This window comes from Callorhinus ursinus, unplaced genomic scaffold (genome assembly GCF_003265705.2).
Source record: "Callorhinus ursinus isolate GAN/ISIS: 27379988/994484 unplaced genomic scaffold, GSC_fseal_2.0 scaffold5, whole genome shotgun sequence".
Taxonomy (NCBI): domain Eukaryota; kingdom Metazoa; phylum Chordata; class Mammalia; order Carnivora; family Otariidae; genus Callorhinus; species Callorhinus ursinus.
This window is the reverse complement of record NW_027397067.1, coordinates 49836547-49864382: the sequence shown is the minus strand read 5'-3', so window position 1 is coordinate 49864382 and position 27836 is coordinate 49836547. Positions and strand designations below refer to the sequence as shown.

Sequence of the window (27836 nt, the reverse complement as noted above, 5' to 3'; positions counted from 1 at the left end):
CTAAGGTATAATCCCAAATTCCTTAGAAAACCTTTTCTCTGTGGCATCGAAAATCCAGTGTTGATTGCTCCTGCTCTTCCCACGCCTGCATGTAGAGACAAAGGGCAGCAGAGGGTATGCAAATTCATCCTAACAGTGAAGTTGTGCTGTGACCAATTTGTGAAAAATACTTTCTGAAGAGGTGGTTCTATATACTGTATGTGGGGCATTGTGGTAGGGAGAGTCTTTCCTGTCCTGAGTTAACAGTGTCCCCTTCAAAAATATGTTCTAGTCCTAATGCTTAGTTCCCTAAATGTGACCTTCTTTGGAAATAAGAGTCTCTGAAGATATAATCACATTAAAATAAGATCATACCGGATTATGGTGGGCCTCAGCCCAAGGACTGCTGTTCTTATCATAAGAGAGAATATTAGTCACAGAAGGAAAACTGTCAGTGTGAAGACAGGAGAAATCGGAGTTATGCTGCCATAAGCAGAGGAAAGCAAAGGATTGCCAGCAACCAGCCAGAAGGTCGGAGAGACAAGGAAGGATTCTTCCTTCAAGACGTTATTCAGCTTTTATCTGTGAGAGTGTAAATTTCTGTTGTTTTAAGGCACTCAGTTTGTAATAATTTGTTATAGCAGCCCTAGGAAATAGTTCATTCACCAACTGGAAACCCAGGTAGAAGTGAGAGGTTTGAAACTCTCAAATTTTGTCCTGCCTCCAGTGTTCCACTCCCCTAAGGATAAATGGAAACGTGCCCAGTTTGTTTCTGGGATGAGAATACTTTCTTTACTTTTGGATGTGAGAAACAATTACAGAGATTTCTTCCTCCCCTGACATTGGTAACATTATTACCCACAATGCTTTAGACACTTTTATTTGAGATACTACCTAAATATTTATACCTCCTACTGGAGTATGAATGCCTGATACTCCAATGAGAGGCTACCTGTGAACCACCCTTGACCGTGCTACACACCACTGGACCCTCCCCTCACGCCCAGCTAATGAATTAAATATGGTTGCCTGAGTGGACTCATTAGCCTACAAGGGCAGTAAGGCAACTTGAAGGCTGGATGTGATAAGTAATGCAGATTATAAACAGCCATTGTAAATTTTCTTCCAAGGAAAATTTCTTTTTTTTTAATTTGAGATTTTATTTATTTATTTGACAGAGAGAGAGACAGGGAGAGAGGGAACACAAGCAGGGGGCGTGGGAGAGGGGGAAGCAGGCTTCCCGCGGAGTGGAGAGCCCGATGCGGGACTCGATCCCAGGACCCCGGGATCATGACCTGAGCTGAAGGCAGACGCTTAACGACTGAGCCACCCAGGCGCCAAGGAAGGTTTCTGAAAAAAAATGCTCTTAAAATTATTTTTTTTGTTTTGTCTTTGGAGGAAGAGTTCTAGAGCTGGGGGTAATGGAGAAGCTCAAGGAGGGATGGAAGCAAATCTCATGGTTTGGTAGGAAAACGATGGTAGCAGGTCATTCCTGGTCAAAAGGGAAATTTAAGGAGTGTTGCAGCAATAGAACTGGTTGGATGTTGCCTAGAAGCAGAGTTACAAATAAAACTGACTCCTAAGCTGAGAAAACCTGGAAAACGTTTGGGTCACTGACTGTGGTCGGAAATTGATATTTTGGGATCAAGAAAGGCAAGAAAGAGGTGATGAAGAGGAGGGTCTCTCGGACTCACAGGCTGGTAGAGCTTGGCAGGGCCCTCAAAGTCATTGACTCCAAGGGCCACATTCTACAGACGAGGCAGCTGGGGCCTGGGGAGAGGAAGCTATCCACCAAAGTTCCATGGCTAGCAAAGGGTGGAGCCAAAATCAGAATCCAGGACTCCTCTCCTAGTCCAAATGAGAGAGAAGAACTGGAGAGAGTGGGAGGATTTAGACCTGTGGACGTAGATTTTGTAGATCCCCCACTTTATAGCTGGCAACACATGAAGGAGAATGTATGGAATAGAGGTTACAGACTGCAAACTCATGGTTCCACCTTTACTCTATTTTTTAAAAATTAATATTTAAATTCATTTCTAACATTTACAGATTAGGTATGTTCCTATAAAAAAACTCTGGGTTTCTGGGCGCTCTGGGAAAAGTCAGTTGGTCTGTGAGAAACTGAGGAAGAGTTCCTTCCTTTCGGGTGGGCCAGGCCCAGGCTGGTTTACCCTGCCCGCCCGGCTGGCTTCACAGCTGATGTCCCCGGCCTGGCCCCCGCGGGCCCTGCAGTTTATCCCCGGGGAGCGGGGAAGAACGGCAGAGGTCCTGAGCCCGAGGCTGACCCGCAGAATTGGAAATGGCAGAAGGTGAAGGGAAGCCAGCAAAGGAACCTGCAGACAAGTAGGGACCAGGGAGCCGGGGCGCCTGGGCGGCTCAGTCGTTAAGCGTCTGCCTCCAGCTCAGGTCATGATCCCGGGGTCCTGGGATCGAGCCCCGCACCCGGCTCCCTGCTCGGCGGGAAGCCTGCTTCTCCCTCTCCCACTCCCCCTGCTTGCGTTCCCTCTCTCGCTGTCTCTCTCTCTGTCAGATAAACAAATAAAATCTTAAAAAAAAAAAAAGAAGAAGGACCAGGGAGCCTATATCACAGAAGCAAATGTCTTGTCCAAAAATCCCAGGGACAGTTTTCATCTATTTTTAGGTAAAGTGACAGGATGTGGAAACCAAAAAAAGTGGACAGTTCTCTGATCCTGCACAACGGTGATGACTTATGCAAAACATCCTCTTTCCTATTTTTAACTAGATCACAGAAGCTGCGTCAGAGGGCGTGTTGCTGACTAATCCTGTTGCGGTGCCTTTCTCTGAATTGCATAAATGCCATCTACACAGGCTAAAGAACATTTGAGAAGGGGAAAAAAAACCTGTAAAGACTACTGCACACAGGGCATTCTTCTAAATAGGGTTCTGAGTTGAGAGCGGGGAGTTCTGGGCCTAGACGTTGTCTAGGACTTCACGGTTGGATGATGCAGACATTCAAAGGAAATTATTCATTTATTTACGCTGAGTTAATGATCCTGTGATTGGTTTGTACTCCATAGTGACAACTGTTTTTCAGTAGGTAACATGCAGAATGATGTTTCAGCAAAATTATTTTCTAGTTGGGTAAATACCCCTGCCCCAGGAATCGGCATTTTGTTGGAGGACCGGACTCAGGAATGAGAGCCAAGAGTTGTCAGTGGTTTATAGGCAAGAATGACATCATGTCAATGACAAGGCTTTGGTGTCGGCAGAGACCCGGGTGACTGTGGAAGGCAGCTCCTTCCCATTTTACTGAGATGGAGCTGCTGCAGGTGCTGTGGGCCCTCCCCACCCCCCACCAGCACTTCTGTGCGCTCCAGCTGACCCCCAGCTGCCGGGCTCCGCATCCCTTTGACTGGGGGCTTTTTTCCATAACCGAGGAAAGCCAGAGAGAGGAATGAAAACCACCCAAAAGCAGAAGCAACCCCAACCAGCAGGTGGCGGGAGTTGGTGTACAAGTACCCCAGTCCCTCGCCCCTCGGTGGGATAACCCCTAGCATGGGTTCTGTGAGCTGTTTCACACAGAGTAAGTAGGCTGTTGGCTTTGGCAGGCAAATACCTCACTAGACTAATGCTGTAATAATGTTGTTTTGTTTTCAGTGCATGTGTATCTGTGTAATATATATAAAATGTACATAACTGTGTATAACGTATCTGTGCATAATCTGCCTATATAACAAATACTGTATATATGATGTGTGTGTGCGTGTATGCTACTTTATATTTATGGAAGGTGACACTGTTTTTCCATTTGTAATGATGTTATAAAGCTTCCTTCTTTTGAATGAACTTATTTAAGTAATAATGCTGAGTTGGTTTAAAGAACGTGTAAGTAAATGATAGAGGATGACCCGGCCAATGTGCGGCAAACTAGTGGAGGTCTGGGCCTGCATGACTAGAGCCACCCCTGTGTCTTCCTGCTCCGGTCTGCACATCGCTCAGGTGCCTCCCAGACCGCCACGGTGGACGAGAGGACAGAGAGTGGCTTCAGGCTTCAGCCTCCCCTGTGAGGAGCAGGGTACCTGTGTCTGCCGGACGGGGAGTTGGTGATCTAGAAAGTGAACTAGGGGAAAGGGTCTACCGCTTCAAAGAAAAGAATTCACAAGTTTGAAAAAGCGAAATGGAGTCCAACCCTCAAGTGATCAAGAAACTGAGGCCAGGAGAGTTTAAAGGGCGTTTCCCAGTTCCCACACAGGGTTTGTGACTCAGCCGGGACACGGTCCCATTCACGGGTCCGGGTAGGGCCTGGAAGGCAGGAGAAAGCAGGGAGGGGGCTGGGGAGAGAGCACAGCGCTGAAGGGGAATGCAGGCGACTCTTTCAGGAGGCCGGGCAAACAGAGCTTTTTAATAAAGGAAGGGCTCAGGCAGAGGGAGAATGAGAAATATGGTGGGGGCTCGGATCAGATGGGAGGGAGCTTGAATGCCCGGTGCGGGGGGTATGAACTCACAGTACGTGTGGATCTGGATCTCTAAGCTGGGAAAGGACACAGGAAAGTCTCGCTTTGGGAGGCAGCATAGTCGAGAGTAGCTATGTTCAAATCCTGCTTCCAGAACCAAGTTACTTAGCCTCTCTGTGCTTCAGTTTCTTCAGCTGTACAACAGCAATAGCATCAGGACTTCCTTATGAGATTTTGGTGAGGATGAATGGGAATAACACACCAAAAACAGTGTCTGGTACCTACTAAGGGTTCAGTCAATCCTAGCTATTAGGATGTTTTCTATGAAGGACTGAGTTGTGTCAAGAGAAGGAAGCACCCTGGCTAAATCTAGTTAGCAGTAGAGACAGAATTAGAAGTCAGTTCTGACTTCTAATTCAACACTCTTTTTCTTTGATGGCATCCTGTTTTAAAATGATGTCTTATTGGGCGCCTGGGTGGCTCAGTTGGTTCAGCGACTGCCTTCGGCTCAGGTCATGATCCTGGAGTCCCGGGATCGAGTCCCGCATCGGGCTCCCTGCTCGGCAGGGAGTCTGCTTCTCCCTCTGGCCCTCCCCCCTCTCATGTACTCTCTCTATCTCATTCTGTCTCTCAAATAAATAAATAAATAAATAAAATATTTTTAAAAAATGATGTCTTATTTATTTTCTTGTATTAGCATTTGCATTTGCAAGACACAGCACCCTTATTTAGTGCAAACATACCTCCACATGGTTTCCTTTTGGAAAGATAGTTTTGATCGATTTCTTTCACTCCCTAATTAATATATCACAGTTAGAGTGAGTGCACTGCTCGCTTTGAAAAAACAAGGCTTTCAATTTTCTGGTCTTCAGCTACTGACATCTTAGTCTGACTTGAAACCGTGTGAAATTATGTATGACATTTAAATTTAATAACTGTTCTGATTGTTTCTTTTTGTCTGTGGAGAAAACACCATTTATTTTGACCAAATGCTATCTTTTCCCTTTTTCATCAAATGAATCATACTTATGACCTGAGAGCTTCTGTTGCTCTTTATGATTCACTGATCAACAATGAAAGAACAAACAAATGCTGAAATTCGGGTGACAGTGTATTGATGATTCTCTCTAGGAGACTGTGGTCTCTCAAAGAATCAAGAGACAAGGGATGGTGACTTCGTCAGAGATTCTGTAGCCCAGCTCCTTCATCTTTACAGATGAGAAAATTCAGCTCAGAAAGGTGAAGTGAATTTTGCGAAGTCATCTAGCTAGTGGATGGTAAAAGGGATTTTGACCCCATTTGGGTTTTCTGACTTTGAGTCCCCATTGCATCATGTCCGGCATCAACCTATGCATTTCTAAAAAAGTCTTCCTGCATTATCAGGCAGACAGATCCAGCTTGACTCTTGGTTTTGCAAATAAAGCTTTATTGAAACACAGTCATAACCATGCATTCACGTTTTGTCCACGCGTTGCTTTCTCACTACCCCAGCAGAGATGAGAGGGTTTGCAACAGAGACTCTGTGGCTGCAAAGCCTGACCTATTTACTGTCTGTCCCTTCACAAAAAAAGGTCGCCGATCCCTAGTGTGTACCAAGCCTGGTTGAGACTCTTTTTTGTTGTTGTTCGTTTGTTTGTTTTACTCTTTTTGTATCAGACTTTATTGTCAAAAGTTGAAAAAAGTGAGATTGAGCAGGGAGCAAATGGAAAGGAGCAAGACGATAAACATTTATTTATCTATTTTTGCGAGACTTTATATGGTCATTTCATTTAATTCTCAAAAGATGCTATTGATTCCTATTTTAAGCCCCATTTCAGAAATAAGAACACTGAGGCTCAGAGAGGTAAGAGCTAAGTCGCTTAAGTTGACGCCACTAATGCTTAGCAGAAGTAGGATTTGAATCCAGCCTTCCCCATTCTAAAAATCCGTTCTCTCTAGTGTATCATGGGACTGTCATAGTTGAGGTTACTTTCATTTTTCAAAAAAATGTGATATACCATCCCCTAAGTTGGGATAGTTTAATTAAAAAATAGTATGGGTACCAAACTATGTTTGATAGTTAACTACTAGTTATTGATGAAGCTTTAGAATATAGGTGAGGTTCAGTGGGGTGGAGTCCAGAGCCGACGACTAGGAAAAAACTCTTGAGACGTCTTTGGTGCAGAAATGGTGGTTTATTAAAGCCCCGGGGACAGGACCTGTGGGCAGAAAGAGCTCCCGCCCCGGGGTTGTGAGGGGTGGCTGATTATATACTATGGGTTTGGGGGAGGTGAGGAAAAAGGGAGGTTTCTGAAAGAACTTTCATATGCTCAAGAAGACTCACAGGATGCTGGAGGCCTTGCCATTGTCAGGTTAAGGTTGATCACCCCTCTAGTAAGGCATTAACATTAAGGTAGTTGGGATCTTCCTGGAGAAACATTACACTCTGCCCACCTCAAGTATCTGTTGTTGGGCTGCAGGTTATAAGGGCATTTAATTGTATCTACATTCCCTTCTGGAAGCTAGGCCATTGATAGAAATGCTTTGTCCTCATAAATTGCTTTAGACTTTTGTAAACTGAAGGAGACTCCTGTCCTGCAAGACTGTGATCTCTATCAGTTAACTATTTGTTTTTCCTTTAGGACAGCCAGGAGTGCCTGAGGAATGTCACACAGATCCCATGGTGGGGGGGGGGGCTTGTAGGGTGTCAGCTTCTGCTTTGTTCTCAGCTTGCCTTCTGTTCCCTCATCATTATGATTATTTAATTTTATGATACCATCATCAGTTCTGTTTTTGTTTGGATGGGGAGTTGGGCTGCAGAAGGTGAAAACAATGTACTTTTTTTTGACAATTTGCATTTTGCATTATTGAAAAATCTTGGTGGATTAATAGCTCCTTCAGCAAAGGGTAGAATGGAAGTTCTATGTGTATGTCCACCCAGCTAATCACATCGTAGATGTGTTTTTATTTAATCAGCAACCCATCCTTTCCAAAGCTTGCTCCAGTCCTCTAAAGCTGTCGTTCCCAAATTTCCCTAATCATCTGAACCCCTGCTCCATCTCATGAAGTCCCACAGAATACAGACTTCCGGGACCCTCCCCCATCTCCCCAGTCAGTGGATCTGAATTTAGGTTTGGGAATCTGTAAGTTTACTTTTTTTCTTTAGCCTCTGGAGGCAACTCTGATGATCAGCCAGCTTTGGGAACCCTGCTCTGGGTCCTGAGGGGATGGACGTCTGTATCTTTGTCACAGTCCTTCCTGGTCCTCCTGTGTGTCCTCTAAGCCCACCCTCTTCCTGAGCCCCATGCTGTGGGCAGTGGGTACATTGTTCCTCATCTTTGCTGAATGAGGCTTGGGGCGGGGGCACCTTACACACCACACTGTGTGTTTCCACAGTATCCAGGAAAGTAGTGCAAACACTTTGCGCCCTCATTGCAGTGATTTGGCTGGTTATACTTTGATTTCTATCATTGTCTTTTTCACTTTCCATTTGCATTTGCATGAAATTCCTCAAATGACAAATACAACTCTGATTTATTCTGTTTTCTGATTATAATAGTAAGGTTCATAGACACCCAGAATTTAGCTGATAAAAGACTCGTATCCCCTGTACCCTGTTATTCATCTTTCCTTTCCTGCTTTTAAAAATGTTACTGCAACCATGAGAGATTAAAACCAAAGAAGACTTTAACCCTGAAAGTTTGTTGGTCTCAGCCACCTATTAATTTAAATCTTTCCTCCCCGCTGTTGTGGGGGGGAAAACAGGCTTTTAAATATATATGAATATAGAACCAATGTTCAGCCCATATTCATTTTTTTAACCAGTTCCTCTTTCTTCCATAGTATAAGTTAACTAAAATAATTGACCTTAATGGTCTTTTCACTATGACTGACTTTGGGTGAGAAAGCTAGTTCTTACGTTCAGAGGGATGAGATACATTTATTTATCTCTCTTAGGTGAATTAAGACAAAAATACATGGTGTGTGAAGACTTCAGGATATCCCATATTATAACTGGGATTGATGAAGTCCTCATCAAGAAAGCAACAGAGAGCGAATCGAAAGAGGAAAGATGATGTTGAACATGCCAAGTAGAACAATAAACGAGATCTATTACTGCGAAGGTGTTCAGAATTAGTGTATCTCACCGTCAGAGAGACACAACCAACAACAGATGCGAAGCCAATGAGGACGTCAGAATGACACTTGAAAGACCGGAACGAGTGTGGCACCAAGCTGGGGTTCGTGAGATGAGAAATAGTGACTTAGACTGCAATAATGCAATATCTTTTATAAGCCATTAAAATTAGAGGTGAAAAAGGAAGTGCCGTTAAATTACTTTGAGTGGTATCTTTCCACCTCCACGAGATCAACAGGGCACATTTCACAATAGATGTCTCAAGAAATTTAACCAACTGTTCGTTTTTAAATCTAAAGTGGATAAGCTGTAATTAAATAAGCATTTTATATCCCAGTTAGACTGGCCTTAATGAGCAAGTCTAAATCTTGTTTTCAGGATCAAATTGCATTTTATGCCACTCCCTCTTTGTCAGCCTGTCCTTCCAATAGGGACAAGCACTTCAAAGTCAGGGCAAACATGCCTAACAGGGACAGCAGGACACTCTCCAGGAGCTTTGTGAACTGTTCAAAGTCACAGTACACTGGAAACAACAGAGATTATGCTACTTCAGAAAGTAATTTTGGTTTCAAGGGAATTAAAACCAATGGACTAATCTCTCTAATGCCCTTCTCATAAAGAACAGGGGTAAACTAGACAATCGTAGTAGGCCAGGGCAGAGAACCTGGCCCCTGCGCCCTACAGGCAACCCCTGCCCTGTGCCCTTGACACTTTCCAAAACCTAGTGTAAATTGTTATTTATTGTCTAAGCATGTGTCTGTCTTCCTGACTAGAATGAAAGCATCCCAAAGGCAGGGACCAAGGTGAACTGTCTGGGCATCACCAGTACCTTCTACATGGCCTGTCCCAAAAGTTTATTCTAGTCATTGGTGATGCTGTTAGGTAGATTAGTAAGTTAGTTAATTAACAGAATTTAGAAGCACAAAAGCATCCAATTCCTTCTAAAAATTTGGCAGTTCATTCTTTGCCTTTGTTAATATGGAACAGATCCCTTCTCTGTAGGAGGAATAAATGCAAAATGAATACAAACATTCATACTTTGGATCCATGTATTAATATATACATTTGTTTATTTAGAAAACACAACAAGGTATGAAATCATGAGAATGATTCGATTTAAATAAACCAAAACTGCAAATGCATCTTCATCTTCTCAAATCCTTTTTTGGTGGGAAGTCATGCCAACTCCATCAGCATTTGCCTGAGTATGGACTGCAGAACTGGCCCTAGGTGATGCTAATCGTTATTGCAGGTAAAATTATTCCAGGGTTTAATAATTTATAAGCAAAATAAGTCTTAAAGAGATTTCTTTATTATAGGGTTTCTCAAGTTTTTGAATTGTGCCAACATGCTTTATGAATCTTCAAAGTTAGAAGGCAGATGGTATGGATTTACTAACTTATGTAAAGTTTTTTTTTCTTTTTTTTATGGGACAGCTAAGAGACTGGTGTGGTCTGAGGAACACACTTTGGGAAATGCTGAATCAGACAGGCTTTTAATGGAGGCTACTTCTGTTAGAGAAATTTCACAGTTGAACCTGAATTGAAAGACAATCCTGTAAAACTTTCTGGACTGGTGGTTCTCAGTCCTGGCTGCCCATTAAAATCACCTGGGAGCTTTAGACAAGCCATCACCAAGGCCCTACCCCCAGCCCGCTGAGTGAGGGTTTCCCATCTATCAAACGGAAATAATACCTACCTCACAGAATTGTTGTGAAACCTAAAGGAGATCATGTATGTAAAATGCCCACTCTGGGGCCTGAAACAAAGTTCAGTCTTTGGAACAATGTTTCTTTCTGGGGATAGTGTAGATCCAATGAAAAATGGAGATGATATTATGTAAATAGAAAATCACTCTTTGGCCACACCCTGGTTCTGCATCGACAGATGCTAATAATGGATGATGAGAAACAGGATGTTTGCATCGCCTGAATATTTCCCCACAATACACCTAGTAATTACAAAGGGAAAAACAGTAACTTTACCTTGGAAAACTCTGGCAGTCCCCATCCTAACTAAATGATGAAAGGTAACCTAACCAGTAATGAGACACGTCCACACCACATGCCCCCTGGTACAAGGGGACACCGAGATGACCACATCATGGCTTCTGTAGTATTCTTGCCAAAAATACATTATCCGGAGGAATTACACAAGGAAACATCAGGCAAACCCCAGTCAAAGACATTTTATAAGATTACTGGCCAGCACTTTTCTAAAGTGTCAAGGTCATAAAAGAAAAGGAAAGACTGAAGAACTGTCCCTGATGGGAGGAGACTAAGAAACTAAATGTGATGTGGGAGCCTGGACTGACTCAGGGACCAGAAAGGGGGTATTAGTGGGACAACTGACAAAAATTCGGTAAGCTCTGTAAATGATGCATTTTTTCAAGGTTGTTTCCCTGGTTTCGATAATTGTGCGATGGTTCTTGGGAATGATGGATGAAGGGTAAATGGAACTCTGTACTATTTTGCAATTTTTTTGTAAGTCTGAAAAGTTTTCAAAATGAAAAGTTAAAATATTAGAAAAATTTAATGATTATTTCTTTCTTATTCAGGGGCTTTTGAGATAATGGAATCAATATTTGAGGAGGTTTTTCTCCCTTTTGGGTATTTGGAGTTTAGGGGAAATAGGGCCCCTATACAATGTAGTCTACATTGAGCGTTGTAAATAGCAGCCCAAGATGGTCCTTTTAACAAGCATTTCCTGTGGTTTGGATACATGTGGTCTAAATACCTGATAGAGGATTTGATAGAAGACATAAAGCCAAAAGTGCTCCAGGAAAGAGGAGGGTCAAAGCCGAGGTGGCGGTGGCGGTGGCGGTGAAGTGAAATTAAGAGCTGCTAGATAGGGGTGTCAGAGAAAGTCTTTGGTGTTTGAGTAAGGACAGGGGGAGGGCAGAGAGTGCTGGGGGTAGGGAATAGCTATGAATGATACTTCAAAGGGCAGAGAAGGGACGGAAGAGTTTAAAGATATTTTCCTGGCATTAAATGTATGTTCTCCTTGGCATTTGCCTATAAGCCTTTAGAGGTGATTTTGATTTTTTCTAATTTTTGTTCTGTCTTTTTTTGTTTTGTTTTTTCCTTGAGTATTATTCTATGCTGAGACTCATCTTCCAGGGGTCTGGTTTATACTTTTCTGCCACATTGTGACACAGTCCGGATCATGTACCTTGTTTGGAAGACAGATGACAACGCCATTTACCTGGTAGCCCTTTGGCCTTAGGAAGAAAAGTGGCTTGGGCTGCGAACACCCCGCAGCAGGTGCACAGAACACAGCTCTCTGCTGTGGGGCAGGCACGGGGAACTGCGTCCACAGAAATCCAGAAGAACGGCCGCAGCGGTGTGGCCGAGGAGCTCCTCGGGGTTTCTCATGGATTGCCTTCAACTGCAATGCCCGTTCATTTCTTCCTGATCATTTTCAGGACTGGAAGCCAGAAGTGAATCTGAAGAGGCAAAAAAGACAGATGAATGAGCATTAGAGCCATTTCGAGTGCCTCTGACATAAACTTTTCATCGTGCGACGGCTGGCGTCAGGAAAAATGCAAAAGAACACTTCAGAATGGCAGAAATTGATCCTTGGGGGTTATCTCAGACTTCCATTGTTTATGAGCTATTTTCCAACTCTGCAAGTTGTTGGGAGCTGGGAGCAGCAATGCAAATGATTTTTGTCCATGGATGTGAAAATGACTTTCACCCTGTGGAGTGCAATTAATCCTCCCACCCACCTTGGGGAAGAAGCCAGTTTTGCATCTAGTAAGCTCATTCATTTTGGTGTTCCTGATGGCTTACATATGCGTGTGCTTTGAACTGTTGTTTGAATCCCTTGGAATTTCTTACTGTTCCCTCGTTAATTAGTTAAATGAAGTCTTTGATGAGCATTCATTTTATGTGTAGGAAGTCATTAGGTTACCATATATATGTATAAATATGCATATGTGTCATATATATAAAATCATACAGACACACACACACACACACACACACACACACACACACACACGACATATATTTTAATGCCAGAGAATGAACAAATTCTTTAGAGTTTACCAAGCTGTCGTAGATAGTTCCGTCTGTTATTTATGTGTCCTTGGCATGATAAATAACTAATTGGGCCCTGTCCATTAATAATCACTGCAGAGGGTCTTCCCACCAGTCTCTCTACCTTATGGCTGAATGTGCCCACTTAAAATCAGTGTTTTAAAAAACAGCTTGTAGAATCATCTGGACCAGCATCCAACATCAAGAAGCTAAGAGCCTTAGCCACGCACATCTGTTCCATTTTCTCCTCCCAGTGTCCCATCTGTTCCTGGGGATGTGAGCCCTAACATGAAGCTGGAGAGTGCTTTGAAAGTCCACTTGCCCTTCAAACTCAAAATCTCCTTCATGACAGGTCATGCCCCCATCTTGGCCTTGCCTTTGTGAAGTAGAGACGCTGTTTACTGCTTCCTCCTTCCACTGCCTGCTTTGATCTTTTCTTCAGTAGCTTCCCATGCAGGTATCGGACGCGCTCTGCCTGCACGCTGGGGTAGAAGGATGCCGACACCAGGATTTTGAGTTGCGTCAGGATGGAGGACAGCAAGCCCAGCACCACTAGGACCACAAGAATGATGCTGAGAGGAATCCAGGTCTTAGACAGAAGGAGCTTTGGTTCAGGGATGCAGGTGGGTTCGAACAGAGATATGTGAAAGGAAGAATCATGGATGATGTCTTGAGTTCCTTGCTCCTAGAATGAAAGAATAAAATCCTTAAGATTCATGCCATGGTTGTCCTCAGTCCTGGTCTTTCTCAATCCTGCCCTGCAATGCAAAGCATTTATCTTACAACGTGCAGGAGCTCCGGCTGGAGCAGCTAAGACAGCACCTCCTGTGTGATAGGATCAGAGTAAAGAGGAGGACCGAGTCTTACTGGAAACTATTGCAGTGTTTTTCCAAAGTGGGTTTGTGGAAATAGAGATTTCCTTGAAAGAGGGTATGAGGTAAGTTTGTCTACTCTGTCCTTTCTTTGCAGAGTCGGGATGCCCATGAGACTGCTGAAGTCTCGAGAAGACAAAGAAATCCAGTTAACGTCAGCTAGTGGCTCTCCTGACAAATGTGACCACATCACCCAGTTTTACGGAACACCTGCTTCCACCCTATAGGACATGTGGGACTGATGAAAGATGGTTTTAGCTCAACTGGAGGAGAAGATTTTTGGAACATAGACCCAGTCAGATCCTCCCCATCTTGACAAATACCCTGACAGCGGACCACAATGTCACAAAGATGTGGAAGCATTATATTATGTTCTAAAGCAACCTTCTAGACATTGGGGGTGGGGAATTACTCTTAGTGTAAGAATACTAAAAATAGTATTTGCTGAAGGTGGCTTTAAATCCTATTTGTAGAGGTCTCAAACAGGACATTTTCTCAATTTTCCTGGATGCTCAGGTGGAATGTGTTCCTTTCTGCTTGAAGACAAGAGTACAGACCAGTTGCCCTCAGCTGACTGACACAGAGGGCAAAGGATGACATTGAACTACCCAGCCAACCCACCAGCAAGAGAAGTGTGTGCTGATTCAGTGCTTTGTTTCCCCCGACCTGAGAAAGTCATTTCATCTCTCGGTGGATTTGTTTTCTGATTTGGTAAAACAGGAATTAATGGACCAGATCCCGCCCATGAATAAACTACTCCCCATGTAAATTAAGCACCTTGGGGATGGAGCATTAACCTTACAGACGGGAGTCCTTAGTAAGTTATTATCACCACTGTACCCCAGAGCCCTGGGGCCAGGAAGAGGGAAATGACTTCTCCAAAAGAACACAACCACACCTACAGAACAGAGTGCACCTTGATCTACCCCAGTACCTGTGAAGACTCTGGACACTTCAAATCTGGGACCTCTCTACAATGGTCAAGTCACATCTGGAATTTCCCCGGCCCCATGCCTAAGCAAGGAAAAGCATTTGCACTGCCTCTCCTTTTCTCTTATTAAAAAGTTCGCCTACAATTAAAGAGAGAGATTTCAGTCCCCAGAGCAAAAGCATGCACTCTTTTTAATACTGTTGAAAAAACAAGCACATTGATTGAGTCAGTGATGAGAAATCCTGCAATAAGAAAGCAGCGGGTGTCCGGTCTGGGAAGAAGTTACTGAGTCTAGGAATCTGGGGATTTTGCAACTGGGAGTCAGGGCTTCATAAAGATTGAGTCAACCTTTACCAGGTTGGCGGAGGGTAATGGATTCTCTCAAAACGCTGAGCAATATACTAAATGGTACCCTGATGTTTTAAAATGTGTTTGCCTCTCTTAAGTAAACAATTTGCAAAGACAGCATTGAGGAATGGACCGAGGACCTGCTCTGGTATCAGACAGTCCTGAAAAGTTAATGCAGACCAGTGCTGTGCACAAGTAGGGGCTGGAAAAGTAACAACGCCGGCTATTTTCCCGTACGATGTCCACCCATCCAGCTAGCTCACTTTGGGTCATTTCCCTTCTTCTTTACTTAAAACACTTCTTTAAAATCATATGAGGGTGGGAGAGAAATACTGGCAAAACCTTGAGGTGATGGTTCTCTCCCTGCTGAGCCTCTCCTTTGCAAACCTGTGACAACGGAGGGACCAGGAGCCTCCCAGGGCATCCTGGGATAAGGGCAGGCACGGCGGGTCCCCGGAGGCAGCTGCTGACGACTGCAGTCTCCCAGGCGCGGCAGGAGAGAGTTTGAGAGGAGCCCCCATGGCAGTCTCCAGTCTCATACCCACATCTGCCCCAGCGCCCACCGCCCTGCTGTCGTTGTACGAATGGTGGCCTCCCCCACCAGGATGTGAGCCTCCACGGCAGCCTGCCCAGCTTAGACATCCTTGCATCCCCCATCCCCCCTGACACCCCAAAATGTATTTGTCAGGACATTGTCATTGGAAAGCTTCTGGGCTTTTTTTTTTTGGAAGGCAGAACTTGCTTTTCTCTCCTTCTGTCTAAAATGGTGAGAATTCACAAAGCAGGCATGGATATTGTCTGTGGGAGAAATGAATGAGAGAGAAGGAAAAAGAGAAGGGAGGGGAGGAAGAACCAAACAAGGAAAAAAGACAAAGGAGAATGCGCTGGGGGAGGGGAGGGGAGGGGCCCCTTTACCTGCCAGCCCCGGGATCAAGCATGTGTGAAAGTCCAGTTTGGCTTTCACTTGAAACACCGCTGCCGTTATGACCCTGCTCCAGATATCTAGAGCACCAGGGATCTTGTAATTCACTGAATTCTTCCGAGGCAGCAGAGTGCTCCTGCTGGGGGTCATCAACTCTGAGAAGCAGCCCAGAATTAGAAGCCCAGCTACCTGCAGAGCCAGAAGAAGCAGGGAGAGAGAGTGTAAACACTACAGGAGGACCCCAGGCCGGGAGATAAAGAGAGCCATGGAAAGTGGGACTTCAAAGGAAGGCTTGCAGACACCCTTTCTGCCATTTCCTTCTAAGAGTTCCCCTACTGTAGCCTGACAAAAGCAAGGGAAAATCAGACATGTGCAGACAGCTGTTGGTGTTTTCACCAGCCCAGGCTAGCGCACTCCACCCCAGCATGCACAACACTCACACACCCACTCACACACCATGCAAACACACAGGCCTGCACGCACACACATCCCACCTAGTTCAGCTTCACAACCTCTGGGTTTAAAAGAAATCAAGACAATATCTGACAATATCCACATCCTCTGAAATGCCCGCATAATCACAAACTTTCCCCAGAGAAAAATGGAAAAGCAAAAAATGGGATGCACAAAAACCATGGTCTTCTTGGCTGGGGACACAGCTGCTAAGAAGAGTAAGAACAAAGGAGAGAGGGGCTCCTCGGTGGCTCAGTCGTTAAGCGTCTGCCTTCAGCTCAGGTCATGATCCCAGGGTCCCTGGGATCGAGCCCCACATCAGTCTCCCTGCTTGGCGGAGAGCCTGCTTGTCCCTCTCCCACTCTCCCTGCTTGTGTTCCCTCTCTCGCTGTGTCTCTCTCTGTCAAATAAATAAATAAAATCTTTAAAAAAAAAAAAAAAGAACAAAGGAGAGAAAGGCAGATTCTCCGAGACTCAGGGGGCACCAGCTTAGAGAAACACACCGTCTTGACTACTTAAGATTGTCATAGATCTACCAATGGCCTTCGGCTCCATTCTTCTGGGTGGTGTTTAGACCAGTGGTTCTCAATCTTGGCCGCACATCAGAATTATTTGGAGAGTTTTTAAAAATCCCCTACCCCAGCCTCACCCCAATCCATTTGAATTCAATTTCTGGGGTGTTCTTTTGCTTGCTCAGGTCCACAGTGATGACACTGTGCAGTCACAGTAGATAACCACTGGTTTAGAAGGTCCTAGATTGTTGGTGCCTGAGCCAAAGTGTTTCCAAGTATGATCTATGGACCACCTACTTTGAAGTCACATGGAGTGCTTATTAAAGGTACTCTCCTGGGCGCCTGGGTGGCTCAGTTGGTTAAGCGACTGCCTTCGGCTCAGGTCATGATCCTGGAGTCCCTGGATCGAGTCCCGCATCGGGCTCCCTGCTCGGCAGGGAGTCTGCTTCTCCCTCTGACCCTCTTCCCTCTTGTGCTCTCTGTCTCTCATTCTCTCCTTCTCAAATAAATAAATAAAATCTTTAAAAAAAATAAAAAAAATAAAGGTACTCTCCTTTTGAAAATAGATTCTCTGTAAATTGAAGCCTGAGACTCTGTATCCATCCCAGGAAATAACTGAAACACATTTGGTTGAGAACCACTGACCTAAAAAAACAAGGTAGCTGTTTTCATTGCTTTAGTGGGTATTACCACATGCCAGCACCAGCCGTAACATTCGGTTATTTAGGAGCCCCTTTTTTTTCGGTGACCGTCGTCTTAAATGCTATGTGGATGCGTTGGGAGGCCTCCTGTGTTGTGTAAGGGCTGAAGATTCAAAGAAAAGAAGTTCTCATTCACAAAAGATGCTCAAAGTCTACTGGCAGAGGTCCAACAGAGAGAGGAAAAAGGAGCCCAGGTTCATGCCAGGTACTCTTGCTTGAGAACCAACTTCATGTTCCATATCAGAGACACCGATTCCCACATTTAAGTGATGGCTGACTATAGAAAGCTAAAAATGCCCACCCACCATGGTATATGATCCTAATGCCCAGAATCTATAAATGTTACTTTATTTGGAAAAAAGGGACTTGGCAGAAGTGACCCTGATTATCGTGGTGAGCCCTAACACAATCACATTCATCCTTTAAGAGAGAAGCAGAGAGAGATTTTACATACATGGAGGAGGAGACGATGCAAAGGCAGAAATGAAGGTGGAGGGTTGCAGCCGCAAGCCACGGAAAGCTGACAAACCACCAGAAGCTGAAAGAAGCCAGAGTGGATTCTCCCCTAGAGTCCGAAGTGAATGTGGTGCTGCCAACACTTGATTTCAGCCCACTGATAATAATTTTGGACTTTTTACCCCCAGAACTATAAGGGAATACATTTTTGTTGTTTTGAACCACCCAGTTTGTGTTCATTTGTTACAGCAACCCCGAGAAACTAACACAGTGACCAAGGATGTTCAGGTTGAAATCAGACTCTTAACAGTAGGACTTCTATTCAACTTAACCGACAATTATTGGGCACCAATAATGCCAACATGCCAGGCACTGTGCCATCACAGGGATCCAAGGGTGAATAAGACACTGCCATGGTCTGGGAGGTTCGTGGCCCTTCTTAAGACACCCCAGCGAACAGCCAGGACACGCCGCTAGACATGTGCCTACCTCTCTGTGCAGTTTCAAGTGAACCTCAAGCCCTGGCAAACTTTGGAAATGTTTGCTCACTGAGAAAATGAGCCGATACAGCAGGTAATCGATGGCTGCAAACAGCACCCAGATGTAGAGGTGGGTAAGTATGGGGAGGAAAAACAGCCCCAGGTTTCTCCTCTCTTTCGGAGACAACCGGAAAGATGGGATGACTACATAGTCCTTCCTTTCCTTCTTATTCAGCGGGAGGACGCAGGGCCTCTGTAGATGCCTCTCCATTTCGTCGAACCGAACAAATTGTTTGGTAATGAAGATGTTCTCAAACTTCCAACTGCAGGGGTCCAAAAATCGTTTCATGAAGAGCCCGGTGCCAAGCAGCACCAGCAGAAGCCCCACTAGGGCAAGTACCTGCCGACCCAGCGAAGACAGTACCTCTGTCGCTGTCACCATCTGGTACAAGACACCCAGGGCGTGGTCTTTGGTGTCATTTAGCTGTGCCTCCAGGGCTTCAGTGGGACTGAAAAGCGAGACCGCCAGAGTCTGGTTCCAAGAAATAAGGTCATCAAATAGATTTAAGTGAGTGGCAAGGCCATAAATCCACTGAATTGCTTCAATATATCTTTTCAAAAGTGGAAAATGTATGGAAAAGCTCTTTGCCCTTAGGTTGCAAGTCATACCGTCCAGGAGACCTTTGAAGTTGTGAAAAATATTTTCCACGTGTCCAAAGATTACTATCCCTGTGCCGGCTGCAATCAAGGTGCTCCTGCCTTCCCGCAGGCCGCAAGAGAGGAAGAAGAGAAGAATGAAACATCGTGCATGCTTGGAGCCGCCGAGCAGCACACCGGTGATCACCCAGGAGGTGGTGAAGACTATGAATGAGGACAGAAACCAGGAAAAGGCCAGAGAGAGGAGGCCCACTGAAATGAAAGCCACAAAACAGCAAACTCCCCAATGTTGGATAAAGGCCATCCAGCCAGGGCTTCTGGGAGACACATATGTCCCCCAAAGACCTCGGAAGATAGCAGTGCCCGAGGTCCAGACACTCATGCTCCCTGCGTCCCTGGAAATAAAAAAGAAACCAGGGTCAGATGTTGCTTTTGAATGTCCCCTGTCACTTTGTAAAGGGCATGGTGGTAGACTGGTGGCCAACAATAGTCATAATTCTTTACCTATCTTTATCTCCGCACCCCTTCCAATGTGACTTCACAGCTTCTCCCATTGAGAGGTTAGAGAAAGAGAAGAATCCATCAAGAGGCGAGTCTATTTCTCCAACCCTTGACTTCGGAGTGGCTTTGTGATGTCTATGACCAGTAGAATGTGGCAGGAATGTCAGGGTGCCAATCCTGAGTCTGTGATTCACCCCTGCTTCTCTCTAGGCACCCTCCTGCTAATTTTTTAACACGTCCGGTGTATTAGTCTCCCATTGCTGCTGTTGCAAACAGCCACAAGCCTAGTGGCTGATAGAAACACCTATTTATTCTCTTATAGTTCTGGAGATCAGAAGTCTAAAATGGGTCCTGAGAGTTGTGTTCCTCCTGGAGGCTCTAGGGGAGAATCCATTTCCTCACTTTTTGCAATTTCTGGAGGTTCATGGACTCTTCTTCCTCCATCTCCAAAGCCAGCAATGTTGCACCTTTTTTTCTCTTGGACCTCTGCTTCCATCCTTGTATCTTCTATGACTCTGATCTTCCTGCCTCCCTTTATAAGGACACCTGCGATTATATTGGGCCCACCCTGATAATCCAGGATAATCTCCCCATCTCAAGGTTCTTAACTAATCCCATATGTAGACTCTCTACACTATGCAGAATAACATACAAACAGGTTTTGGGCATTAGGACATGGGCATCTTGGGGCTGGGGGGACATTATTCAGCCTAACACACGAGATGGGCTGCTGGATGACAAAGACACACGGCCAGTCAGTCCCACCAACCAATAGCCATCCAATAGCCAGCCAACTGCCAGACAGCTGAAGGAGGCGTCCCAGACCAGCCGGTCACCAGCCAGCCCACCAGCTGATCACAGATACTTTAGTAGTAATAAATGCTTATTTATTTTAAGCCACTGAATTCTGTGCTGCTTTATTAGGCAGTGATTGTTAAATGATAAAAGCAGTAATACTGTATCATGGACCTTAATAATTGCAATAAACCCTCGGCTGATGGATAGGTTTAAATTTCAATGTACTGCATTATGTAAAATCATTTTTGATAGTCATCTGTTTTCTTGTGCTCTAATTTTGCAGACCAGAAAGCATACCAAGGGCATCCAAACTGAAATGTAATGCTGGACTGAAGCCATTGTGTCTCTGCTCTGTGACAATTGCATCCTACCCACACCCCTCCAGCCCACCCCCACCTTCCCAGGGCAGTTCTCCCCCGAGAATCTTGCAAGGAAAATAAGAATATTTTGTCACTGAGTTAATCATCATTTCTTTTTTCCCAGATGTGGCATAATTACAACAAAGGTGCTATGGGGCTGCTACCACCCTGTCAGTCATGCATATTTAGGTCTGTGATGCACTCAGAGTCTTGGGTTCATTTGGAGCCACATAAAATCAATTTGAGATGTTTCTCTCCTGATTAGCAGGAAAACAGCTAATGAGCACTATACCATATGCATGGGATTTTAATGAAGACATTGATCAGTTTTTAAACACGATCAAATACATCCCTCCTCACATCAGATATGCTGGGGCTGGATTTCTGGATTAGCTGGACACGGTTTGAGCCAGTGGATTACACCCAGGGTGTGAGAGAGGTCCAGGCATTGGCTAGTAGGCATGCACTGAGTGACTCAAGGTGAAGAAATGATTCTTTTTGTGTTCGGGCTGAATGAGGTGAATGAATGAAGGGCAGAAATGAGATGGGGACGTGGGCAGGTGAGGAACAAACCTGCGGTTGTTTCTCCTGCAATAATGCAGAGGGTTTGCAACTCCTGTCATGTGAAGGGAGATGGCTCAGAACAGAAAAGAGATCTGGAGAGAAAGTAACTGTTGAAGGAGGGTCATTACCATGTGGGACCGGCCTTATCAGAAATTCAGAATCCCACATTAGAGGATGTTCTCACTCTATCTGGAGGGAAATTGGAATCGCCACTAGAATGGGGACCCGCAAAAGGACAAAGTTCTTTTTTCCTGCACACTCGCCTCCTTTTAGGCTCTGAGGTTGGTTTAGAGGCTGGCAGTACTCCCATGCACTGACCCCATTCCTACTCCATTCTGATCCCCGGAAACCTCCGAAGGGCTCTTGTGCTCCCAAACCTTCCCCAGCACTGCCAACCTGGGTCAGAGCTGCCTCCTGGCCCGGACAGGAGGACAGCATCAGTCAGTGGGGCAGGTGGGCCACGGGCAGGCTACTCTGCATCCGAGTGGGTCAGAAGAGCTGCCTCCCCACCCAGGCATGGCCCCCTTCGCTCTCTTCATCACAGCTTTGGATTTGACCCAAACCATTATTTGACTAAATGATCCACACTAAAAGAAATGCACTGCCTATTCTGCTCACTTTCCATAAAGCATCTCCCTCCAACCTAAATGCCCTTTACGTTTCACACAGAAACTGAGGCTCAGAGGGCTCACTGAAATCTGTCAGCAATCCCCCAGACAGTCTGTGGTGCAGTGGAATCCAGACCTGGTCTCCCTGCCTCATGGGCCGGCTCCCCGCACCCCCCTGCACCGTGGCCAGATTCCCTGACTCCTGGGTATGTGACAGGACACTCAGCTCAGTATGTCTCTGCTGGAAACACGTTACACTTTCTGCCAGTGACCGCTTAAGAGCTGACCTGTAGATCACAAACCCATTTCTATCTGCTCATTTTTCCCCCTGCATCAAGATAGTTGGCCCTGGAAAGCTGTGTCTCAAATCAGCAGATTTTTCTTTAAAGTAGATCAGAAATCCCAGCTAGTTTTTCCCCCCTAATATCCTTTATGGAAGCACCATTTTGCTTGCTTCCTAAAAAATTAATAATGTGTATTTTGGATTCATATTTCCCTTCTTTTGCCTTCATTCTTGAACAGTGTGTTCTTAATACAGATATTTCTCTGAAAGTAAGAAACAGATTTATGGACACATTAAAACTGTAACATTGGGCAATAAAAACTAGTATCAATTAAATAAGATATAGGACTGCAATTTTTTCCCATAAGAGGCACATGTTTTCTTAATGAGCAGCAGATCTAATATTATCCTCCTTGTTTTTGTACTCAAAACAGCACGTCACCAAAAGACACCAAAACTTTCTGCAATGAGAGGACTGAATGCATTCTCTCCTATTTTATTTATTTATTTTCTTTTTTTTCCCCTCAGAGGTAGAATTTAGTGAATCATCAGTTGCATATAACACCCAGTGCTCATTCCATCACGTGCCCTCCTTAATGCCCATCACCCAGTTATCCCTTCCCCTGACCCACCTCCCCACCAGCAACCCTCAGTGTGTTTCCTAAAGGTAAGAGTCTCTTGTGGTTTGTCTCCCTCTCTGATTTCCTCTTAGTTTATGTTTCCCTCCCTACGCCTATGTTCATTTTCCCTACTTGAATATAAGATCTGCCTGAGCTCCTTCCTGGTGAGGTTTGAAGAGGGGAGCTGTCGCAAGCCCCTTAAGACGACCCAGCCAGAAAGTGCCGCCCATTTCTTTTTCTTTTTTTTTTTTTTCTACCACAAAAAATTGAGAACTTCCCTTCTCTGAAGGTCTTCAGGCAAGGACTGAATGCCCCAAGTTGATGGGAGGCATAACAACAGGAGCCGGATTCACCGCCTTCCCAGCACTGACTTTCCGGGTCTCCTTCAGATGGCTGCTGATTTCCTTCCTCTTTTCCTGCAGAGGTGCGAGTGTCCTGCTGAACTTTCTCGGCAGATGGCCCCAACTCTTTCCTTTGAGGCAAATCAGGATTTGGACAAGCCGGTTGCTTTTTCTTTCCCAATGACTTTGTCAAGCAGATACCCAGATTCCTGAATTTTATTTTTAGAGCTAACACGAATCTTACAGATCAGAGCTTCTTAAACGTGAGTCTGTCATCACTAAGGAACCTTGTTAAAATGCAGATTTTGCTTCTAAAGGTCTAGAGTGGCCCCTGAGACTCTGCCTTTCTGACAAGTTCCCGGGTGGCTGATGCCGCTCATCTGAGGACCCGACACTGGGTAGCAAGCTTGTGGGTTCAGCCCTGTCTGATAGCACTTCGTGTGATGATGGAAATGTTCTCTATTCATGCTGTCTGACCCAGTCGGCACCAGCCATATGTGATGATTGAGCACTTGAAATAGAACCAATGGGACCGAAGAGTTGAATTTTTAATGTTATTTAATTTTAATTAATTCCAATTTAAATAGTTACATGTGGCGGGTGTCGTTGTGTTGAGCAGCCCAGCTCTAGAGGACTGACACCTAGCCAGCTGGTTTCCACGGATGAGGAAACAAAAATCCAAAGAGGCTAAGGGACTCACGGAGCCTGTCCTGGCGTTGGAGACAGCTGGGGGTGAGACCCCAATTCCCACCACTTTACCTGTCACATTAGCATCTCATCTCTGACTTCTCATGAACCCTGTTTTAAAATCCTTACCAGGGGGCGCCTGGGTGGCTCAGTTTGTTAAGTGTCTGCCTTTGGCTCAGGTCATGATCCCAGGGTCCTGGGATCGAGCCCCGCATCGGGCTCCCTGCTCAGCGGGGAGCCTGCTTCTCCCTCTCCCACTCCCCCTGCTTGTGTTCCCTCTCTCGCTTTGTCTCTCTCTGTCAAATAAATAAGTAAAATCTTGAAAAAAAAATAAAATCCTTACCAGTGTTCCTGGATAATAGAGGTAAAATTTCCCACATGCCAAATTTGCCTTCAGGCAAATACATAACTAGAAAAGTGGACAAACTATAGTCGGCACCTCCGAGACTTAGCCAACTAATAATACTAGGTAATAGTAATAGCTATCAATTTGTTAACCAAGTGCCTGGCCACTGTGTTAGCATCTGATGTACATTATTTCTAATCTTCACAGCTCTAGATATTACAGATATTCTTATATCTCTATATTTTAGATGAGGGAACTGAAGCTCAGAGAGGTCAAATAACGTGCCCAAGGTCACACAGCTAATAAGTGGAAACGCCAGGATTCTAACCCCCATTCCAGTGGCCCTGAGGGTTCAAGATGGGCAGCTTTCTAGGCTTTCTTAAAATGATCTTCAAAGAGCAGCTTCTAAATTTGTTTGGAATATATGCCCAGAATCCCAGTCATGCACGCATCCTGGAACGTGGCTTTAACAATGCTGGCATACGCTCTCCTTGCGCTGCCATCTGCATCCGGCGTCCCCCACCGCGGCTGCCAGCTCAGCCCCACTGAACCCTCCAGAGCTGACTGTGGATCTCCTCTCCCTGGGCTGACCTTTTTGCTCAGCTGTGGCCTGTTCCATGTTCTCCTTAGAGACTGTTCCAGCCAGCCTGAGGCTCAGACTTACTCATGCCTTAAACCAGCCCATTTGGCGTCGGGCTCCCTGGTCCGTGGTCTGGGCCGCAGGGCCCTCATTCTCAACTCAAAAAGCCCTCTCTCCCAGGGTCAGGGAGCCAGGAGGTACATTCACGGCTGGTACCCACACTCTCTGTTGCACTGGCAAATCAGGACAGGGTGGGCAGCACCCAGCATTTTATTTTTTTAAAGATTTTATTTATTTATTTGACAGAGAGAGAGAAAGCAAGAGCAGGAACGCAAGCGGGGGGAGTGGGAGGGGGAGAAGCAGGCTTCCCGCCGAGCGGGGAGCCCGATGCGGGGCTCGATCCCAGGACCCTGGGACCCTGACCTGAGCCGAAGGCAGACGCTTAACGACTGAGCCACCCAGGCGCCCAGCACTCAGCATTTTAAATAGCTATAAGGGTCAGACTAGCACTGGAAAGAATAAAGGAAGTCAGGAGGTGTGGATACTTCTCAGGGTGAGGGATGTGGAGCAATGGGCTGTGGGTCTTGGGGGGCTGGAGAGCCCAGGCCCCAGTTTAAATTATCTGGACAGGAGCCTCCATCCTAGCAGATTTTCTTCAAGGCTGTATGGAGACCCAGTGTGGCCAAATTTTTTGATTTTTTTTTCTTTTTCCAAAAGAAGCCAGAAATCTAGATTTTGGGAGGTGACATCTCCTAACTTAAAAAAAACAAAAAAAAAAAAAAAAACAAACTTGGCTCAAATGATTTTTAAATACTCTGACTGGCTGGGTTTTGGCCACCCAACTGTCGGTTTGTAAACCTTGGTCTTTGGGGAATCCTCATTGCTTCCTCCTCTCAGCTCTGCCCCCCTCCTTCCCTTATTTTCTTCTTTCCACTCATCTGAATTGCCCTTGTTGCCTAAATTGTCCCCCTGGGACATTTTAAAATCATGCTGTAGGCCAGTTTCCAGTCTCATGCATAAAGGTTTTTCTCTATGCCCTGGGAATATTTATTTTTGCCCAAAGGTCTCTAACTCTATTCTCTTCGGGGAGCCGCTGAAAGGCAAACCTGATCCCTTTAACCTGCAATTTCTCTTTGTTTTGCCTCCATTATCGATAATGTTTATTATCTGTCTCAACATCCGTGTCTCCCCAGGACAGAGTACCTGCTTCTTGCTTTTTACCCACAGTAATATACCAAGACTAATTACCACTTTGCTGCCTTTATCCCTAAACTACAGTCTGCACCACAGCCTGGGTGGGAGAACCACAGCTGGAGTGCACGGGACAGTATCACGGAGGAGGCCCCATCTCGCTTCCATGGGTTAAAGCAATTTGGGGGGGGCTGGGTGGGAGGGAGCAAGGCAGGAAATGGGGCTGGTGATGAGGCGCCCCGGTCCAAGCCGAGTGCCACGCAGCCTGTGAGTGTGCGTCGCCAGCCAGAGCCCACACTTAGCTGCTTTCACGCGGGGCTGAGCTGTTGCCATGGGAAACAGCAGTGGCCAGGCTCCTTCATCAACCCTGTGTGCGCCAGCAAACACCGGCTGTGAGGGGCATACCCTGCGGCCTCCACTGTTTTCCCTGGGCGGGGGCGGGGGGGGGGTTACATGTCAGAGGCAGCAGCAAAGTCCCCCAGCCCCACCCCCAAGAGCCCTGCTTGTCCACTTTGTGGGGGAGTCAGCGGGTCCGATGCTCCTGAGCACTGTCCTTTGAGCACAGATCCCCTCACTTTACATACAAGGCCCAGGCAGCAGCTGGGACACATGCAGCCATGAAATAATAACTCGAGCCTCCCAACAAATGGCCTATCCCAGGAACTTTCTAGATGGGGGCATACAGGAGACGCACATCCCCAGTTCCGCTCCGGGGCTGGCAAACAGAGACCTCAGTGCAAACGCAGGAGAAATCAAGGCGGACTTCCTTGTGGAGGGACCTAGATCAGGCTCTCGGGGACAGTCCTATTGCTCCCCTCTTTCCCTACTCGTGGAAGCTTCGCCTTGTCTGGCACCCCAACATTTCCATTAAGGGAGATCAGCTGCTTCTGCCCCTGCTCCCTGATGCAGAAGCCAATGGCTGATGCTCAACAGGCCCAGCGGCAGTCTGTAGACACCCCGGGGAGGAAAAGTAAACGCAGACTGCTGATCCCTCTATTCTTTCTGCTAACCCCCTGAGGGAACCTACCTACCCAATACCTCTCTCAGGATATTTAGGACTTGATGAGACTCATTTGAAAGGAAATTGGGACAAAGGTCAGAGTGGAATAAGGGGAGTACCCGGCAGGGAGATGGGAGACCTGTGGTCTAACCTGCTTCTACCCAGAATGAGTTGTGTGACCTTGGGTAGGTCAATTCACCTCTCAGGACCACAGCTCCCTTGAGCTAGATGAGTTCTAACGTTCCTGCTAGCCCAACGGTCTGAAATGAAAGGCACAGGAGAGCAGCAGATCAGGCCCTGGATGCTGACATTTTCCAGCCTGGTACCTGTAAGTGGGACAGAGGAAGAATGGAGGGTTTGTCAGCCCTTCCTTCCTTCTTTCCTTCCTTCCTTCCTTCCTTCCTTCCTTCCTTCCTTCCTTCCTTCCTTCCTTCCTTCCTTCACAAACTTCTAGTTTGCTTGGGAACACACTGTTCTCTCAGGAGGCCAAAAGAGCTTGAGCAAGCACAGAGGCCTCCTTTTGAGGTGGAATGAATTCCTCATTTCTTTTCATTGTTCTTGCCTTGGGAAAGCCAGCAAATGCCTTCCTCTGTGAAAGCAAACTTCACACAAGAAAGGAAAGATTAATGAAAGCTACCAGGTAAACAGAAGAGCATTTAGGGCTCAGTTCAGTCTGTCATTGTGCAGGGCGTTGTCCATGAGGCCTGGCAGCCTTCCAGGCCGGCCGGGCCAGCCCTGCTCCTCGCCACCACCCGGAGGCTCGGCCAACAGGCATCAATTCTTCAAAAGCTGGGAAATGGGCAAGTTAACCCAAGCTGCTCTGTTCAGAGGATAATCATGCTCCGAGATGAGGGTATTCGGATCCCTCAGGCCAGCATCCACAAAGACTTCTTTCTGGTATTTCTGTACACAGATAAACTGTCTGAGGTAGAGGAGGAGCTTAAAGTATCGTCCTGTCTCAACTGTTTATTCCAATTTACTATTTTTTTTCATTAAAAAAAGCAATTCCAAGAACAGAATTTTCAAAAAGTTTACTTACAGGTTCCTCTCAGGTTCTTCTGTGAGTGCAAAAGTGCC

At 45.8% G+C, this 27836-nt stretch overlaps 1 protein-coding gene and 2 long non-coding RNA genes across 4 annotated transcripts; 2 read left to right on the top strand and 1 right to left on the bottom strand.

The window, feature by feature from the left end:
* On the bottom strand, positions 1-27836 carry DCSTAMP (dendrocyte expressed seven transmembrane protein). Its single transcript, XM_025870987.2, has 5 exons — positions 27799-27836; positions 18235-19276; positions 12927-13235; positions 11715-11955; positions 1-85 (listed from the first exon to the last, which is right to left on the bottom strand). Exons 2-4 carry the CDS (start codon positions 19261-19263, stop codon positions 11911-11913), a joined length of 1383 nt encoding a protein of 460 aa, XP_025726772.1. The 5' UTR covers positions 19264-19276; positions 27799-27836; the 3' UTR covers positions 1-85; positions 11715-11910.
* LOC112823306 (uncharacterized) lies at positions 2901-12394 on the top strand. Of its 2 annotated transcripts, XR_003207992.2 has the most exons (4): positions 2901-3523; positions 8331-8614; positions 9589-9763; positions 11600-12394. It is a non-coding gene; the product is annotated as an uncharacterized lncRNA (long non-coding RNA). The 2 variants fall into 2 exon arrangements; XR_003207991.2 differs by having other exon boundaries at positions 9589-12394.
* On the top strand, positions 13034-14523 carry LOC141372829 (uncharacterized). Its single transcript, XR_012378291.1, has 2 exons — positions 13034-13173; positions 13520-14523. It is a non-coding gene; the product is annotated as an uncharacterized lncRNA (long non-coding RNA).

What these genes read in the sequence shown, in the direction of transcription:
- DCSTAMP (XM_025870987.2), bottom strand. Translation starts at nt 19,263, where the DNA reads ATGAGTGTCTGGACCTCGGGCACTGCTATCTTCCGAGGTCTTTGGGGG. An exon ending in ACTTGAAACTGCACAGAGAG is followed by an intron (nt 13,236 to 18,234) that starts GTAGGCACATGT and finishes CTTTCATTCTAG; the next exon opens with GAGCAAGGAACTCAAGACAT. An exon ending in AGCGTCTCTACTTCACAAAG is followed by an intron (nt 11,956 to 12,926) that starts GCAAGGCCAAGA and finishes TTGCCTCTTCAG; the next exon opens with ATTCACTTCTGGCTTCCAGT.